Source organism: Alligator mississippiensis, chromosome 1 (genome assembly GCF_030867095.1).
Source record: "Alligator mississippiensis isolate rAllMis1 chromosome 1, rAllMis1, whole genome shotgun sequence".
NCBI classification, from domain to species: domain Eukaryota; kingdom Metazoa; phylum Chordata; order Crocodylia; family Alligatoridae; genus Alligator; species Alligator mississippiensis.
The window spans coordinates 306,722,120-306,740,576 of NC_081824.1; the positions used below are offsets into that span (position 1 = coordinate 306,722,120).

Below are 18,457 nucleotides of genomic sequence, written 5' to 3' on the forward strand. Positions count from 1 at the left end.
AATTCTATAACTATCATTCCTACTCCCATTCTTTCTCTAATGTAATGTTTTTGAATAGAGACAAAAGATAGGTCTAAAAGATCTAGTCTAAGACTGCAAGAAAAATAGAATTAGAGTAGGTAAAAAAATGAGGCTTGACATTTGAATGGATGAACTCAAGAAATATCACAAAGGGGGCACAGATCCAACTAATCCTGCAGCCACAGCATCATACATCTATACTTAAAATTCCAATCTTGCCCCCACCCCTCCAATAAAGCTTTAGTTAAAGCACCTCCACCACCATTTTTCAGCATGGGGTTGCTGATATATGAGATGCTCTGGGTGCTTTAATGAGAGCGGCTGTCAGAGCTGCTCTTATTAAAGCACCTCCTCCTCCCCTCCATTCCCGGAGCACATATATTAACCCCCTATAGAGACCTGAAAGAATTGGTACAAGCATTTTCAGCTACTTTGGATTTCACTGCCCACAAGGGTGCTGTGTTGGTGATACTGGCACAAACCTGACCCCTGGAGCCCTGAGCTTCTCCCCACTGCACTGCTATGCCCCCATGGGACAGACTGAGGTTGTCCCAAGACAGCTAGCTATCCCAGAACTTCAGCTCCTTTGAAGATACAGTGAAGAAATCTCTGTTGGCCCCATGCCCCCGCTTCTGGATTATGAAAGACCATATCACAGTTCCCCTCTCCTTGGAGTGCAGTATCATGTGTCCAGAAATCACTTCCTCCACAGGCAGCCAGTAAGGATACAAGCAACAAAAAGGATTTATTATAAACACAGAACAAGCATAAGAAACCAGTAACCATATGTATTCAAGTATAAGAGTAAACAAACCTGAGAAAATACCAGAACATCAGCATACCTTAAATCCAATAATGCAAACCAGAGCCAGCTTCAAGGGTCTAAACGTAGTCTCTGGCTCTTCCACTATCTCCTTCTCAGCTTGCCTTACCCAGCCTGCTTGGCTGGGGGCTCAGCCCCTCCCTTGTATAGGCAACCTCTGCTTAGTGCTCTTAATTGGTTCTAAAAAAATTGAGCGTTAAGCAGAACCATGCTAAGTGAAATCCATTTCCCCATAGAAATGGATGTAAATAGAGAATAATTGGTTCCTGCCCGCCTCCCCTCCCCCGTCCCCGCCTGCCCACCTGCCAGTGCTCCAGCCCCATATGCCAGCCCGGGCCTGTGCTCATGCTGTCCCGCTCTGGGCCCCTGCCGGTCCTGGCCCGGGCGCTGGCACTGGTCCTGCACTCATGCCTGCCACCCCAATCACCGCTTCTTACTGCTGCCGCCTTTCCCCACCCCCCTCCACCTGCCCACTGACCACTCCGGCCCTACTTGCCAGCCCGGGCACTGGTGCTCCTGCTGTCCCACCCCTGGCACTGGTGCCAGCCCCTGGCACTGGTGCAGGCCCCACCTTTCTGCCGCCCCACTCTGGGCACGGACCCCTGCCAGCCCTGGTCCCGGGAACCAGCTCGGGACCTGTGCTCCTTGCCTCTGTTGCCACTGATTCTTCCCAACCCCACCCACTCCGGCACCATGTGCCAGCCTGGGCACCAGTGCTCCTGCCGCATTGTAACACTCTGAGTGCAGGCTTCCTCGGATCCTGGGCCCTGCCACGGGTCCTACACACTGGCGCAGATCCCATGCTCCTGCCCCCCACCCTGGGTGCGGGCATTGGCTTGGGCTCCATGCTTCTCGCCTCTGTTGCTGCCCCTTCTCCCCACTCTGGCACCACGTGCCAGCCTAAGCCCGCGCTCCTGCTGCTCCGCCCTGGGCCCTCATGCCCGACCCGCCACTTACCCCCCCACTCACTGCCACTACTGCCATTGCTTCTCCCTGCCCACCTGTCGAAACTCCCCGATCCTACTGAGCTCTATAGTGAAACTGGCTGAGCACTCAGTGGAATCGGGTATCAATTTTAAATGAGTGCTATAGCGAAACAGTGCCAACCAAAACTGAGTTAAGCAGGGACTGCCTGTACCTGGAAAGACTGAAGACTCAGCTATGCCCTCCAGGCATGCGTAAGTACCTTTGCCAGTCTGGCTATTAATACACGTCACGTCTTCATTTACTGGCAGTGTGAGCCCCCTTAGAACTTCCTGACCCCTTTGAGGGGTACATATTTGCCAGACTACATTCTGTCATCCTTTTTAGACATGCAAATTTGTTGATCTGGTACGCTCTCTTTCCTGTCTGACAGTTTGACCACCAAGTGGTTCCCAAACTCTGACAGAATGTGCACCACCAATTTAAAATGATACAACCTTAAGTACCACCAGCAAATTTTTGTCATATAAAGTAATTATAATAAATCTGTTAACGCGTAACACTGACAGGATGTCTAGGTACCACAGATTGGGAACCACTGTAAATTGGTCTTACTCTTCTTTTAAAATGTAAATGTATCATTCACTGGCCAGACGCAGGCTGCCTGCCTCTTAGCACATGCTCCTTGAAGACCAAAACACAAACCAAGTCAAATGCTAATTCTCAGCCAGTGACTCTTCTAAGCGTGAATGGTCATAGCTGTTCAAGGTAATCCCTGCTTTATTACCAGGACCTTAGCTGAAATATAAAGATACATCCAATTTATATTTATATCAAATACTGTAACACAGACAGGACAATTGAACACAGCTTTGCACTAGTTACAATAGAAGACCAAACACCATAAGACTAAACCTAATTTCGGAGACAATCCATACCTATCACACACTGAACCCCAAAGTAACTTTGTCTTGTGGTATCTCTGAAAAGATCTTTCTCTGTCAGTTCTTTGTTACTCTTGATATTTACATCATCCTGTGTGTCAAATTCTGAAGTCCTATGGCTCTGTCCATCTCAACCCACAATGTGCCCATCTGCAATCTCAGGCACCTTGAAAAATAAGGAAGAAAACTAAACAGGAACAAAAGCCTGGAGGGAACTCCTGGGCCACTAAATCCTAACTTTTGCATTTGCAAACAACCATTTAAGCAAGGAATCATCAAAATTGCTACTTCAAACACATAAAAGAGCCCAAATAATGGAGTACCATCACTCACTAAAGTTGAAGTATCAACTTTACAGTCTAAACCATCTGTGTGTGCATGCATGTGCAACATCTAGGTAGCCAAAACAGCTTCAAATCTAAGAGCAACTTTAAACTTTCTGAGACCAGCATCATAGCTCCAACACAATACTAATCATTTAATTAATATACCTCAAAATTGGTAGCATCCAAACTATATAGATTGTGGCTAGACTTACTTCAGGTCATTTACCATAATATGGAATTTATTCAATATTCAAATTTTGGAAAAGTATGTATAGCCACGCATATAATCAGATATTATTTTGAAATAAAAAGTATCAGGATAGGAGATGGGAGAAAAGTCCAGTTTCTTGAAGTCTAGTTAAGAGACTCTGCAAGTTCAATTCCAGAGGGACTGAAGGTAGAGATCAAGAGCAGAGTGAAGCAGTATAGAAGCAAACACATGAGTAGCCACCAATCTCACCTACTTAACACCATTTATTAGTTAACCTTAATCCAAGCAAGTAAGAAATTCAAGCTTGTTGTCAAATCTTCCAGGCCCAGAGGCATTGAGAAGTGATAATAGAGAAGTAGTTTGAAAGTCTCAAAAATAACTTCTGGGTCAGGAACGCACAAGGCAAAAATCTCTTCTTTCTCCTATTTACACTTCTTAGAGCAAGACATGCTCTCTTTTTCATCTTTTACTCAGATGGAAACCTGTGGGAATTTGCAATGCCAAGATGGAGCTTATGGTGATGGAGGACAAGTCCTTGGCACCAACTCTAGACAATAATGCTGGTCTTTCACAGCACTTTAGATTTAACTGTCACTTTAAGTATAATGTTAGCCCTGATTTCAAGCCTGTGATATAAGACAGCAGCAAGTCTTAAGTGGGAAAGTGCATGTCAAGTCTTACATAAAACTACACTGGTGCAGAGGCTCACTTCAATACCCCAACAGGACTGTGGGTACTATCAAGCACTGAGAAGCTGGGAGTCTCAAGTTTCTTTCCCTTTTGGAGTAGGAAATGAAGACACAGCAAACAGTACAACAGGAGGCTATCAAGTAGGCTTCTTCAAGATAGAAGTCACCCAATGTGGGTTTCCATCTCAGTAGGCAAGTGTGACAGAGCACGGTTTTATCGCGCTATTTTTCTGTTAATTCTGTTCATGTTATAATATTATGTGACTCTATGCATTTCATTAGCCTGTGCACAGAAAATGAAGGCTTAAATGCCAGGTCTGGCGCATACAGGACAAGACAGGATGGACTTTTAGCATCAATAGTCTTGAATAGCTTTGACGTATCAACAAAGGTGAAATGCCAGACATGGGCAGGGGATAACACATGGCAATGGAAGAGCAGGCTGGAGGAACATGTCAGCTCCTGGCCAGAAGAGTCTGGAGAATGGGGCAAGTGGAAGAGTTATAGGGAGGTGGAGGGATAGGAAAGGGAATAGCTCATTACCTTTGGGGGTGCTCAGGGCTGTATGGGCTGGACTGAGGCAATGGAACTGTCTAACCCTTTGGAGAGGGCAGAGAACCTGTGGCTACATGGCCTCTGCCCCACTAAATGCCTTTACTAAAGATACTGGGAGAGACTGTATGCTGTGCTGCTTGCAACTTTGGGTTGCACTGGGTCCCCACAACAGGCGGTAAAGTCTCTCTCTCAGGAGAAGAACTGGATGCTTACTCCTCGAATCAGGAGCATGGAAAACCAGGGAGGGTGAAGTACTGAAAAGCCCAAATCCTCAGTTATAAAGAGCCTGGGCTCTCTTCTCCTCCAGTCTAGAAAGCATGCCTGGGTTGGCTTCAGGGGGGTACTTTCTGAGACCAGATAAGGTTGTGGTAGTCCCAAGCAAGCAACCCTGTGGGACAACTCTGTGACAAAAAGCAACTACGGAGCTCAGGGCCTGAGGGCTTCCAACGCAAGGGAAAGTACTACTATATACTACTCTCAGTAAATTAGTTAGAATTAAAACTACGCTAAGTCTCTTATGGAAGATACAAAAGGAAACTACATGTATTTTCAGTGATGAATTTCAACAGTAACGGTATATGTTCCCTCTCTTTGTATATGGACTGACTGTGCACCTAGGCAGAGCGCAGTGAAGTAAATGCTGTTCCATATGATTGCATTAACAGTTTGTTCATATACGAAGAATGATAAGGTAAGGGCCCAAGACAGCCTTTTTTGAAATTAATAAAAGCAGGAAGTAAAGAATAGCTACAATTTTGGAAATATCCTTTCCCTTTTACATTGAGTCCTTATGTTCTTTCCTTCCCCATTTCCACCTAAAAGAATTCTCCATTGCCCACACCCCTTCCAGTTCAAGACAAGCTTTCAGCATAGAAACTTTCTACCTCCAAATATGCCAATTTGTACCTAATATTAGCCATTAAATCCTTTGGATTTAAGGATAACTATCCAATTTCCTTTACAGTGAGCTGGGAAACCAAGAACTTGCAATTCCATATCTTTGAAAGAGAAAGATTATCCAAGACAAACTGATTTTTATTATGTGCACATAGCTTGTAACAACATGATAGGTAGAAAAGCTAATTTTTAGTGTGTTACTATAATAACCCTCCATTATTGTTAACACATTAATGGAGTTTCGCTTTTTAATTCTGAAAGTATCTAGATCTCAGAATTTGTACTTCTGTGCTGGAAACAGCTTCACAGTTGCCAATTTGGCTTTTCATGAATGTTATAAATATGCAGAGTGTGTTTAGAGTAATTATGTGACAAAGATAGGCTAGCTGCTTCCCAAAGTTTATTTAAGAACAAGGAAAAATATAATTCTTTTTCTGTATAAGAAACATATTTACCGTTTGCTTGGTAAACCAAGAATGACTTCCAGCTCATTTAATTTACAGAAATTACCCAAGAAAGAATAAGAAAATAATTTATCTCGATTTAAGTACCACACTAAACGGGAGGAAATTTGAAAACAAATCTTTCTCTCTTACATGTTCTGTACTGTCAGCAAGTTTAGACATATGTTTCTATCTTGCCTATTTTCTCCCTGAAGGAAAGCACGTAGGAAAACATTAAAAAAAAAAAGTTACATATGGAATTTTCTAGCCCATTTAAATCAGCAACTGCAAATATTTAGGCAGTAAATACCAATATTTAGGCAGTAAATACCAATTATGCAACAGCTATGAGAGTTTCTTCCGATTTGTTCATGTAACAAAAATGTAAAACCTACAGTAAATGAGGCATATATTTTGATCAAATTATTTTTCACTTTTAAAGAGAAAAACATGTTGCCTGGAAGCTGACTCAAAAATAAAAGCACACACAAAGATGTGTGGAAATCTTATTAAATGCTCATACAATAGTAAAAAAATAGAACTATTTGAATTCTAAAGTGAAACCCAGAAAAGTGATCAATTATCTGAACAGATAAAACCTTCTGAAACAGTTTTCCTGCACCACCTTCCTGGATCTGAATGACCTGGCAGTTTCCATACAAATATTTTAATAAAAAAAACACAGGCGCGCACACACTGGAGATTTGTCCTGTGTAAACTTCCATTTGTTCCAGCTACAATTAACATACCCACATAAAAACCCTGCAAATTATTTACGTGTGCAAACAGTAGTTCGGAATATATGATGCTGCAGCAAAGCTTTTTACTATTCAAATTATTGTAATGCCAATATGTATGCAAATTTAGCTAAAAAATTCAACTAATCCTTCACATTTTTCTAGAATAACTGTTTTATTTATTTATTTTTTAAGCCTGCCAAAATGCCCTGCATCTAGCAGCTATGCCTTGAGCTCTGGGATAAAAAAACCCCTTTGTTTAGATTATAAACTCTTAGGGAGCAGGGACTATACCTAGCACAATGGAGCCAGGGGCCCCATGGAACTACTGCAGTACAAATAAAAAGCTGCAATATTTTCTAAGAGAAAGACAGAGTGCGAATGACAAATTTGTAATGGTTCACTGAAGCAGATGTAATTAAACTGATGCAATACAACTCATTTCTAATTAAAAACTGTTAAGTTATCCAGGAGAGAGAAGTTCATTCATAGGAGGAGAAACAGGTTTATTATGGGCTACTAATATGATTGATGAAGGTTAAAATGCTCATTTCTATTAGCGTATCACATAGATAGTCTCTTAACATAGTATTTCATATCCTATCCAGAGTCTAGCAGCAGTCTGGTTTCTGAATGGAGATCTCAAGACTGACCCCTTTTTTCTGACATTCGTAGTTCTATGATAGTGTGTTCTGGCAACTATGGCAAGCTCTTCAGTTATTAGCAATGGAGAAGAACCAACATTACAACTTAATCATTGCCTGCGTCCAAAAGGAGCACTTCAGGCAGCCCCAGATGTGCGCCCCTATAATCCTCCCTTGACCTCCAATAAAAGTTGCCTAAAGGCTACCTTTATTATACAGCAGCTCATTTCAAGAAGATATGCAATTTGTGATGATGTCCACTTTTAAACAGCCATAGAGGAGTCATAAAGTAGTATGGCTGGAAGGGACCTCCAGAGAGCATCTAGTCCAACCCCCTGCCGGAAGCACCATCATCCCTATCCAAACCATCCTACGCAAACCATAAACTAAACTCTATGTAAATAGGGACATAATACATTTGTAATTCTGTGGAGTTCTCAAAATTCAGGCAATGCCTACAAAATCCAGGTGGGGGGGGGGGACTTATGGAAAAGAAAATGCTGGCTCCTCCCACCCAGTGGGGCAGGAAAGGGGGAGCTGCCCACTCACAAGGGCTGTGGGTAAGATGTTTACTGACTCCACCCCTTGCTGCTGACCGGCTGTGAGGACTACCCATCATGTGTCCCTGCCCTTCTCCACCAATCATCAGTGGGGGTGGGGCTACACAACACATAGCCCATGCAGCCAATCAGTGTCAAGGGGCAGGAACACATGACAGGCAGCCCCTGCAAGCAATCAGTAGTGAGGGGTGGAGTCACTGGGGTCCCTCACCCAATCAGAGGCATGAAGCAGGGCAGACCTGCCGTGCTCCGCATGCAAAATGGCTTCCTAGGCTTATGTTCTTCTAGTGAAATCAGGGAGCAGACCCACAAAATTAGGTAGGTCCCTATACATAAAGCTACCAGGGAACCATGGCAGCCAATGTCCTGCTTCTATAAAAAGCTGTCATAGGCTTAAGAAGTCCCAGGTAGAGGGCCACGCCCCCTGCTACAGTGAAAGGCAAACAACCCTGTCAGTCCATACCAACCTGACCACGGGGTACAATTTCTTCCTGACCCCAAATATGACAACCGATCTGACCCTGAGCAGAGGGGCAAGACGCTCTAACCAGGAACCTCTACTTTGCTGCCAGCAACAGCATTGGCACACCCCAGCTGAAGTCCCCTGCCGTGCCTGTAGCCAACCCCCAATGCCTCTGGGAAGGCTTAAGAACACCCTGACACATATAACAAAAGAGGGCTCCTGTGGACAACAAAGCTTTGATAGAGAGCTCCCACTAAGATGCACCTTGTGGTGGTGTGCATTCTGCCTGTCCATCAACACTTGCATCCAGTCTCATTCCAATGACAGGTTTTCAATCATACTCATGGTTCCTTAGTTTGGGGGGGGGGGCGGAGGGGTTGGTTTTTTGTTTGTTGTTTTGTTTGTTTTTTTTTACAGACAACTCTACCTTTTTATAATGGACTTTATGAACAAGGATTTTTAGCCTCTTAATATACACATCATATATACACATACACAAATATATATATATGGACTGCCTGTAAATTTATGGATTGCTGGCACCCCTGGACAGGGTGACATAAGATGTCTTCTTTCTGACTATATTTGTCTAAGTTTTCATTAAGTAGTTCTAAGCCTTTGTTGGAGGAGGGGGATAAAAAGGGGCTCCGTGCTCCAAGACAGGTTCCTCTGGCATCCTTTGCTGAAGTTCCTATCTGCAGAGGTAATGAAGTACCAATACCTCTTAAAACTTAAGTCTCTAAATTTGAGTAAGATCTCCCTAACAGGCTGGCCCCTGTTAGAAATTCTGAGGATTTCAAGATGTAGAGATTTTAACCTGCTTATTTCTGTTTGGATCATAAAAGTATCTCTATCTATCGTGCTGTTCTTTATTTGCTATGGTCTTTATTTATTTTTATAATTTGAGATTTTTAATAAAGTTTCCTTTAAAACGCTCAGAGCATTTTACTCCATGGGAGAACTCGTTTAACTGGGAACAGGGGCTGTCAAAAGTATCTGTTGTACCCCTAAATTTCCTCCAGCCATCAACATACATCAACTAAATCAGATGACAATATTTTTATTGCTATTAAAATGTTTATAATATAAAAATATAATATAAAATATTTTATTATTATAAAAATGGAGGGAAGATGTCTTGATGTTAGGATATAGTTTATGGAGATTTTCCACATATTTACATTTTTCCAGAGTTGGATTTGCCATAAAAAGGCAGCTTCCTGTTACAGAAGAACAGTTTCTGTTTACAGTACCTTTTCTTTTCTCTGAAATGACTGTTATCATTTAGAGCAATGAATATTCTTTTTAGAAAATATTCAAAACAAACAATGTAAATGAGAAACAAATGAGTCATAGATAACAACCTAAGTTGCTAGTGTCACAGAACTTTTTAAAAGCATACAAATAATCCTGGTATGCCATTTAAGATTAGTTTTAGAAGATCTATAGCAGCAAAACATTTTATGTACATTTGATAAATCTAACACTGCAAAGACAAATTAATATACAACGTTTCTTGACATTTAAAAATCTCTCTCATGAGTACGAAGAAAAATTTGGAGATAAAACCAAAATTAGTCATCACTTAAAAATTCATAACTGAAAGAACTTCCTGTAATGTCTTTGTTTAGCCTAACAGTAATTTCTCCAAAAGGAAGCCTTCCAAGAGGGAAATTAAAGTAGACCGTTAACATTTTTCCTTTCTGTTGGACAGAAGTGTCATAAGCCAGGCTAAAATGGGATATTGTCTTTTTTCTTTTTTGTGTCTTATTTTAATATTCTACCCAATTCTGTAAGTTATTTTGCTTCCTTTTGTTAGCCATCCTGAGCCTTTGTTGGGGACAGTGGCATATAAATCTAAAAATTAAACAGATTATGACATTTCCAAACTAAGCCATGCTTCTAAGGTTGTTGCTCAGAACTTTGTCAAGCAGTGGCTAAGTGAAATTAGGAGGAGTAGTTCATTTCTGTTCTGATACTCAGCAATGTGGTACAGTGGTAAAAATGGCAAGAAATATGCCAGTAGCAGGTGGTGCTGCAGAAAACTAGTGAAAGCAGAAGACGGGGTAAGAGTTAGCCAGTGTGATCGAAAAATGGAGAGCTAAAACAACAGCTTTCCCTATAACTTTCCTATGACCTCCTGCAGCAGTCAGAGGCATCAAGCATCCAGGGAAAAAGAGCTTTCCGTTTCCTCCTCCTACCCATTGCAAGAGAAGGAAAAATCTATAAAGTCTGATACAACAGTTGGAAAACCAAAGCAGGGTCAACAAATAGCACCTAGCATGTTTCTCAAGGCCAGATAATTTGAATAAAAAACCCCCAAACCTTCAGGTATTGAATGACCACAATACAGAGGTATGGCCAAGATGACAAATGCTGCAAAAGAGGCAGTTAATTCCGTCTAAGTATGGATTTAGAGCTATAGAGTAATTAAGTGTAAACTGAAACCTAAAATTAGGGTATGAAACTTACTGTTGCAATATAAACAGCAAGAGCTTGGCAATCCATAATGACAATAAAAGAAAAAGAACCAGGCACTTAGAAAAACACAGAGACTGCGGGGTTAGTGTTTCACACTAAAAAAACAAAAAACAAAGAAACCCTAAACACACCAAAAGTTCTGAAATAGATACAATATCTTAATGCTTCAAGGGATAAAGCCAAACTCTAATGGACAGAGGTTAAGAAACTTTCCTCATGGCAGGCTATTCCAAAACTGCTTTCTGCATAATTTCACCAACCACAGAAAGATGCATTTGAAAGCTAGCAGAAAAAAAAAAATTGTTACAATTTTTAGTTGGTCTAACAAAAGGTATCATCTCTGAACCAAGAGCTCTAGAGTTTTGCATTTCTTTTTGATACTGACTGGCACTACAGGATACTAGATCAGAAGGACCACTAGATATACATGACAAAAATCTTATTAAACGTATTTTCAATCATTAAAATACCAAAAATCAATTTTTACTTTATCCAGCAATGATTACGGTTTAATTTGCTGATTCAGATCCTTTAAAACAAACAAACGGCTGACAAAAGTTAAATAGCACTTCACATGAAGTTGTGTAGCATAAGAGCAATTGCAGCTTCCAAGATTTAACGTCAGATGAACAAGTTCTCTTCTTCCCACCCCATCTGCAAACACATACTTCAGAAAGTCTCATTTGTATACCAAACCTATATTCTGCTCATAGAAAAATACCATATTACATTACTTCTACTCCCCTGCTTTCTAGGAGTCTTGAGGCGCTCATGAGAACTGTATTGTGATACACTGCATAAACAAAACAAAAAGACTGCCCAACACAATTTTATGTTTAAACCCTATTTATAGCTTTAACTCACTCCAGAATACATAACAAAAATGCTCTACCCTGTAAATGTAGCTATCCCCAAGGCAAAAAGGCTGCAAAGCAACATGGTATATCACCCTAAAACAGGAAGGGAATATTTCTGTAATACAAACATTCATTTGGATTTTAAACAGTTGGCAAGCAACTTCTGGTTTGAAAACAAATTAACATTGTTTTTTAAAAAGAATAATATGCTTTTATTAGTAACCCAATATTGCTGAATGCTCTGGTACAACAGAAGATTCAGGACCATCAACAATTGTCCAAAGGGGAAAAATAAAACATACTTCAGACCATTGCAAACATATCCTAAGGGTTCTTTGTTTTTGTTTTTTTAAACAAGGGAAAGGCTAGGGTACTGCTAGGTTAGATTTTAAAAGGTCAAATAGTTGCCAACATTTGAACCTGAACAAAAATAGCTGGCAGGGACAAGAGAGAAATTAGACATTAGGTCATTTACTCTATCCTCGTGCCAACTCTGCATTGTTCTCTACAGCACATTTTCAAATACTTGGGGAAACTGGGGAGATAGTTGGGGAGAAGGTGCAGTATGTGAAGAAGACAGAGATGGCTGTAGGAGGATGAAGTAAATAAAGAGACAGCACAGACAGAGTTAGGGTAGATCAACATCCCAAAAGCTCTGTTAGACGGGATTACACGAAGAAGCTGGTGTCTGAAAACATGCAACGCAGCAGATAATAGGTGTAGACTAGAAAAATCTCAAAAAGGTATACAGTCTGACAAGAAACATTTCAATGGAGAAAGCACTAACTGGACTGATGGTTTGATCCTTTGCAGTCACTAAGTCAGGTCCTTCATTTTACACCTGACATTATTAAAAGCACCATTTATAACAGATGCCCAAAACTGCTTCCTTCAAACTCCTTTCTTGTGGAAGAGAAACTTGTAGTGAAGGAAACCCATTAATCCCAGCTGGAATGACAACACCTTAAACAATTTCTCTCCCTCCTTGAAACAGACATTTTTAAAATGTGCAGTTAGATGATGTTTAAAGGAGGAAATGTTAACTAAATGTTATACATGCAGAAAAAAAGTGAAAAGAACATTAAAGTTTCAAGAACAAGCACTCAAAAGATAGGAAATTTCCTGCACATCTAACTCAACCAGTGTCTGCTGAAGTACTATGACTATCTTAATTGTACAGTTCCATCCCATTTTTCCACAGGAAACCAACCTCATTAAGGACACGGGATAGACGTGACCTAGGGACACATCAGGGTGGTTTGTGACAAAGGAAGTGTTCAGCCACAGCCTCATTTTTTTGCGGAAGAGAGATGGGGTTGCAAGGGCATACAAATGAATTTTATAGCAAGGGGAGTTGAAATATGCACCGGATAACTGAATTTGAGTCCTGCCTCCAACATAGAGCTCCCGTGTGCGCTGAGCTAGACACTAAACCCAAACTTTAAGGCTGGTTGTTAATCGTCTGGCCCTTTTCTTATTGTGTGCCTCACTTCAGACCTTGGGCCCTCATTTGCAAAGTGATGAACATTACTGCATGAGGCAGTGTCCTGTTGAAGCACACCATGCTGTTCTATGCACACAACCTCTGAACCTGGAAGTAACATATCCACCTTTGCTCGGTGCTGACTCTCAGATCCCTGCTACGTGTTATGTCTATTATACAATTAACTGGTTAGTTTGCAATAGATGAAAACAGGCCACACCTGCAAAATAAGGCATCACAAGCATAAATTAATTATCACAGTATTAACTGGTGAATTTAGACCAGTCACACATACAAAGTAATTACCACATGATAAAAATGACTTACCCAGCTATAGAGAGCCAACAAGCTATAAAGATAGTGCTTGAAGAAGTGTAACAACTCTATAGCTTGTTTCTATCCACCTTTAATCTGAAGGTGTAGCAGGGCCCTCAGTTCAGTGAATCAGACACACATCGTATCAAGGTGTTGCTAGTTCACATTCCTACTCTGTCCTCCAGGCAGGTTATTTGCCCAGCACGCCTTCATTTGTTCCTATCCCACTAGTCCTGACACCTCTGCAATTGAATCAATTTCTCCTTCATGCCCAATAGACTAAAAACACACAACCAGTAGGGCAAACAACACTCTGGCATGCATCAACTGATGCATCTCATGTAAAACCAAGGAAGTGATTCTTCCACTGTACTCAGCACTAGTGAGACCACAGGTGGATACTGCATCCAGTTCTGGGCACTGCACTTCAGTAAGGATGTGAAAAAACTTGAGAGGGTCCAGAGAAGAACCACCCATATGATCAGGGACTTTCAAGGCAGACCATACAAGGAGAGACTGAGCGACTTGGGCCTCTTCAGCCTAAAGAAGAGAAGGCTGAGAGGAGACTTGGTAGCAGCTTACTGCTACATCAGGGGAGTACATCAAGAGTCCAGTGAACAACTGTTCACTAGGGCACCCTTGGGGAAAACCAGGAGCAGTGGATACAAACTCCTGGAAGGCCACTTCAGGCTCAATTCTAGGAAAAACTCCTTTACATTCAGGGTGTCCAGACTGTGGAATAAACTCCCTTCAGAGGTGGTGAAATCACCTACCCTAGAAATCTTCAAGAGAAGACTGGATGGTCACCTTGCTGGTGTCACCTGACCCCAGTTGTCTTTCCTGCCTAGCACAGGGGGGCTGAACCCAACGATCTTGTGAGGCCCCTTCCAATCTATATGAATCTATAAAAAAAACAGTTTAACATGGCGCTAACTGGGTACCACTGGCCTCAAACAGATGCAGGATTACGCACAAGGCATAAGCCTTTCTTACACATTAATTTTAGGCAGCTCAGGGAGCTCTCAACCCCTCGACTGTCCAAACATTAAGATGTGTAAACTAGTTTTAAGCACCCTTTTGGCATCTTAAGTTACACCACTCCAGGACAGATTTGTCTCTGACCCACTTTACCCATCTTGTGTTCCACAAACAAGTGGCCACTCCCCAGAGATAAGTCACCTGAGTTTCAGTCCTCCAGCATCTCAGAATGGAGCATCTCCCCCCTCCTGTTCTGTAAGGAAAACTCACAGCTGTAGATTCTAGTCCAGCAGCCCTCTAATAGCAAGTCACAGCTGTGCAGGTCAGGGACAGCCAGAGGTTTTTAGCCTGAATGTGTGTGGTGACTAGTCTAAACTAACATTAACACCAACTGACATTTGAGAAGCTTTAAGTGCAATGTGTAACAAGCCCCTTAAATACCCATTTGCACCCAGCAGGCGGGACTATTCCAAGAGAAAGTGTTAATTCAGGTATTTCACATGATACAATGTGGGGACAAAAGGTTTGTCCGTCTGTAAGTACACTGTTACATCTTCAAATTAAAGCTGGGTAGAAAACCAGCTATAGAGGTGTGACACCTTTTCGAAAACTAACTTTATAGCAGGTTGGCTTTTTCTATAGCTGGATAGTCAGTTTTATGGGGTGATAACTACTTTGCCCGTGAGGCCACTGTAAATTCAATGCATGATCTACCAGTGACTTGTACAATAACTCCTTTGCACATGTGGCCACTCTGAATTCACTGTGTGATTCACCAGTGCATTGTGCGATAATTCCTTTGCATGCACAGCTGCCCTGAATTCAGTGTGCGATTCACCAGTGAATGGTGTGGTAACTATTTTGCATAGGTGGCTGCTGTGAATTCACTGCACAAATCACCAGTGAATTGTGCGATAACTCCTTTGCACACATGGCCGCTCTGAATTCATTGCACGCTGCAGCAGCCACGTGTGATAGCTACTTTAAACACATGGTGCAATACACTAGTCAACGGCGCAATACATGTAACATGTAGCAGGGCTGGGTGGGGGTGAAACACTTCAATATGAACTGAGCCACATTCCAGTCACTCTGGCTGTCTCAAAAAAAAGAAAAAAAAAAAAAAAGAAAAAAAAATACCCAGGAGACTCTGAGCCTCAGTTCAAACACCTGGCCCTGCACCAGGGGAGAGTCTGTCTAGACCTGTGCAGCCGCGGGTGAAGAATCCTGCATTAGTGTTGCCCCTGAAGTGTTAAAAGTCCTGTACAGGCAGGGGAAGTGAGGAGGACAGTGAAGCCTGCCCAGTGGAGGAAACATTAACTAACTGGGTTTTTGGTTGTCACCGTGTTGGTCTAGGGACATAGCACATTGCTTAAAGAACCTTTCCTGCCTATCTTTTCTTAGACCAACCGAGTCTTCGGGAAAAAAAGTTCTTAGCAAGCTTTCGGGCGTAGTTACACTTCTTCTTTCACACCTTGGAGTCTCAGAGCAGCAGAGACTCCCTATGTAGGGCTGCCAACTCTGTCTGAATCTATTCCGGGAGGTTTCTGGAATGCCAAAAGGCCCGCAACACAACGCGAACGCGCCCACATGCTTACTTACATCAGTTATGGATTACAGCGCGTAGACTTTACATCAGGAAGGCAAATGCCCATTACTGTTACATTTTAAAAACCCGATGGACTACTGTATCAATCAGATTCAACAATTAATAGTTACTTGAATGAATTCCCTATTGTTTATCTCTCCCCTGACTCTCAGCAGTCTCCGGGGGATTTAACTCTATATCCTGGAGACTGCAGGGCAATCAAGGAGGGCTGGCAACCCTATGCCTATGTCTGAAGGAGGGTGACTGCATCCAAAAGCTTGCCAAGAACTTTTTTCCAACTGCTCCGCTGGTTTAATAAAAGATACCACGTCTACCCAAAGAAGCGTGCCTGCCTATTAACAAGATGCCTGTTTCACGGAGAAATTGTTTAGGGTGTTGTGCTGCCACTTGGGTTCCTGGGTTTCGTCCTGGGCTAGACCCCAGGCGGCTCCTATCCGCCCGGGGCCGGGACAGACGCTCCCGGGACTGCTCCTACCAGCAGCCGAAGCAGCCGCCGCTGGGGCCATCCCGGGGGCGGACAGGGGCAGCCCAGCATGCAACTCCCGCCTTGTAAGCGCGCCCGACTCACCTGGTCTCGCGCGGCCGCCGCTGTTGCAGCCGCTGCCCCGGCCGATCTCGTCCTGGCCCCGGAGCCCGCGGGGCGCAGTGCGCATGCGCCGCCGCCACCTCCCTCTGCCCGGCCGCGCCCTGTGCAGCCCGCCCTTGCGGGTCCAGCGGGAGCAGCAGGGTGGGCAGGGAGCGCGCGCGGGGGCGGGGGGAGGAGTAGGCAGCAGAGGTGTAGATCGGGCAGGGAGCCCCCCCTTCGCACAAATCTGAGGAGCAGGATCCAGCCTGGGCACAGGGCCGGGAGCACGGGGCAGGAAGCAGAAATCAGAGTGTCAGAGCAGAGCGGGGGCCGCGGGGCAGAAAGCAGATCGGGCAGGAAGCGGAGATCAGAATGGCAGATGAGGTCAGGAGCCTGGGGGGCAGAAAGCTGAGCGGCAGATCGGGCAGTGAGCATGGGGCAGGAAGCGGAGATCAGAGTGGCAGAGGAGGTAGGGAGACTGGGCAGAAAACAGCAGTAGATCGGGCAGAGAGCACGGGGGGGGGGAGGAGCAAAAAGCAGAACAGTAGATCAGGCAAGAAGCACTGGACAGAAAGCTGAGGGTCAGACGCAGCAAGGAGCATGGGGCACCAAGCAGAGCCCCAGATTCGGCAGGAAGCAGAAATCAGAGTGGCAGATCAGGTAGGGAGCCTGGGGGCACAGAAAGAGCAGCAGATTGGGCTGGGAGGGAAGAGCAGAAAGCGGAGCAGCAGATCCAGCATAGAGCATGGGGCAGGGAGCAGATGAGACTGGGAGCATGGAGCAGAAAGCAGAGCAGCTGATCGGGCCAGGAGCAGAGCGGCAGATCAGGCAAGGAGCACAAGGCAGGAAGCAGAACAGTAGATCAGGTAGAAAGCACAGAGAAGGGAGCAGAGATGCAGACCAGGCAAGGAGCAGATGGCAGGAAGCTGAAAAAAGCAGCAAATCAGGCAGGGAGCATGGGTTAGAAAGCAGAGAGGCAGATCGGGTAGAGAGCCCCTGCAGGAAGCAGAAAGCAGAACAGGGGGTGAGCACTGGGGATGGTTCTTCTTCTCCTGTCTTGTCGATGACAGGCATTTAGCAAAATTTGCAGATTTGTTAGAATCTGACAGGGCCACAACATGAATACTTCTGCTATGGCCACTGAGAGAGGGTGTGGGGATGATTTATGGCATGCCTGCCAAAAAGCGACCCTGCTGTAGTAAGCAATGATGCATTAGGTGTCAGGGACAAACTGCTATAGCTCTTGGTTTTGTTTCCATTTTTTTGTATCTTTTGAGGCTTTTTTGTTTCCTAAAAATGTACAGGATATAGCATTTCATATTTCTGCTCTGCTGGATATGCTTCTTGGGATTCAACTTGAAAACCACATCCTCTCTTAAAATTCCACATGGGAACTCAACACCTTTTTGTGTTAAGAAAAAGATTTGCCATCTAAACTTGGATGCAACTATAATTTTTAGTTCTTAAACACACATTTTTAAGCATTATTAGCATCTGTATGTCTGATGCTATAATTTTAAGTGTTTGCATGGAAAGCGAACAGAAGGACTGTTCAGAAAATTGGTAGTGGATACAAGCCCCTTACCTCCTGATAGCTTGATCAAATACATTGATGTCTGTTGTTCAGTGGTTTATATGAAATGATTGGGGGTTTAGGTCCATTTTGCAGTAGATACATTTAGCAAAAAATAAGACCTCAGCCAGAAGAAAGATTGAAGCCTGAATAGTTCAAAGGTGCATTGTATCAAAAGATTAGATTGCTGTTGCACAGCAGCAGTGTAGGTTCAGCCGGACTGCTATTTCAGTTTCTCTGGTTGTCTATCAATAGAGTATAGGAGCTCTCAGCCTTTTTTAGACCCAAGGCACTGCTCATCAAACCCAAGGCACTGCTCAGAAAGTGCCAGCTCTTAGGTTTCAGTCATTTCTTCACTA

The 18,457-nt window shown here is 43.3% G+C and overlaps 1 protein-coding gene across 3 annotated transcripts in view; it reads right to left on the minus strand.

The window, feature by feature from the left end:
* The window catches only part of PRRG1 (proline rich and Gla domain 1), a 56,153-nt gene extending 38,714 nt beyond the window's left edge, over window positions 1-17,439 (minus strand). Inside the window, exon 1 of one of the 3 annotated variants that reach the window (XM_059720813.1) lies at window positions 16,529-17,439. In XM_059720813.1, coding sequence (XP_059576796.1) covers window positions 16,529-16,613 — 85 coding nt within the window. In that variant the 5' untranslated portion in view covers window positions 16,614-17,439. Of the gene's footprint in view, window positions 1-14,552; window positions 14,613-16,528 lie in introns of those variants that run through there. The other 2 variants (XM_019486274.2, XM_059720814.1) reach the window with 2 other exon arrangements.
* Window positions 17,440-18,457: the final 1,018 nt, after the last annotated feature.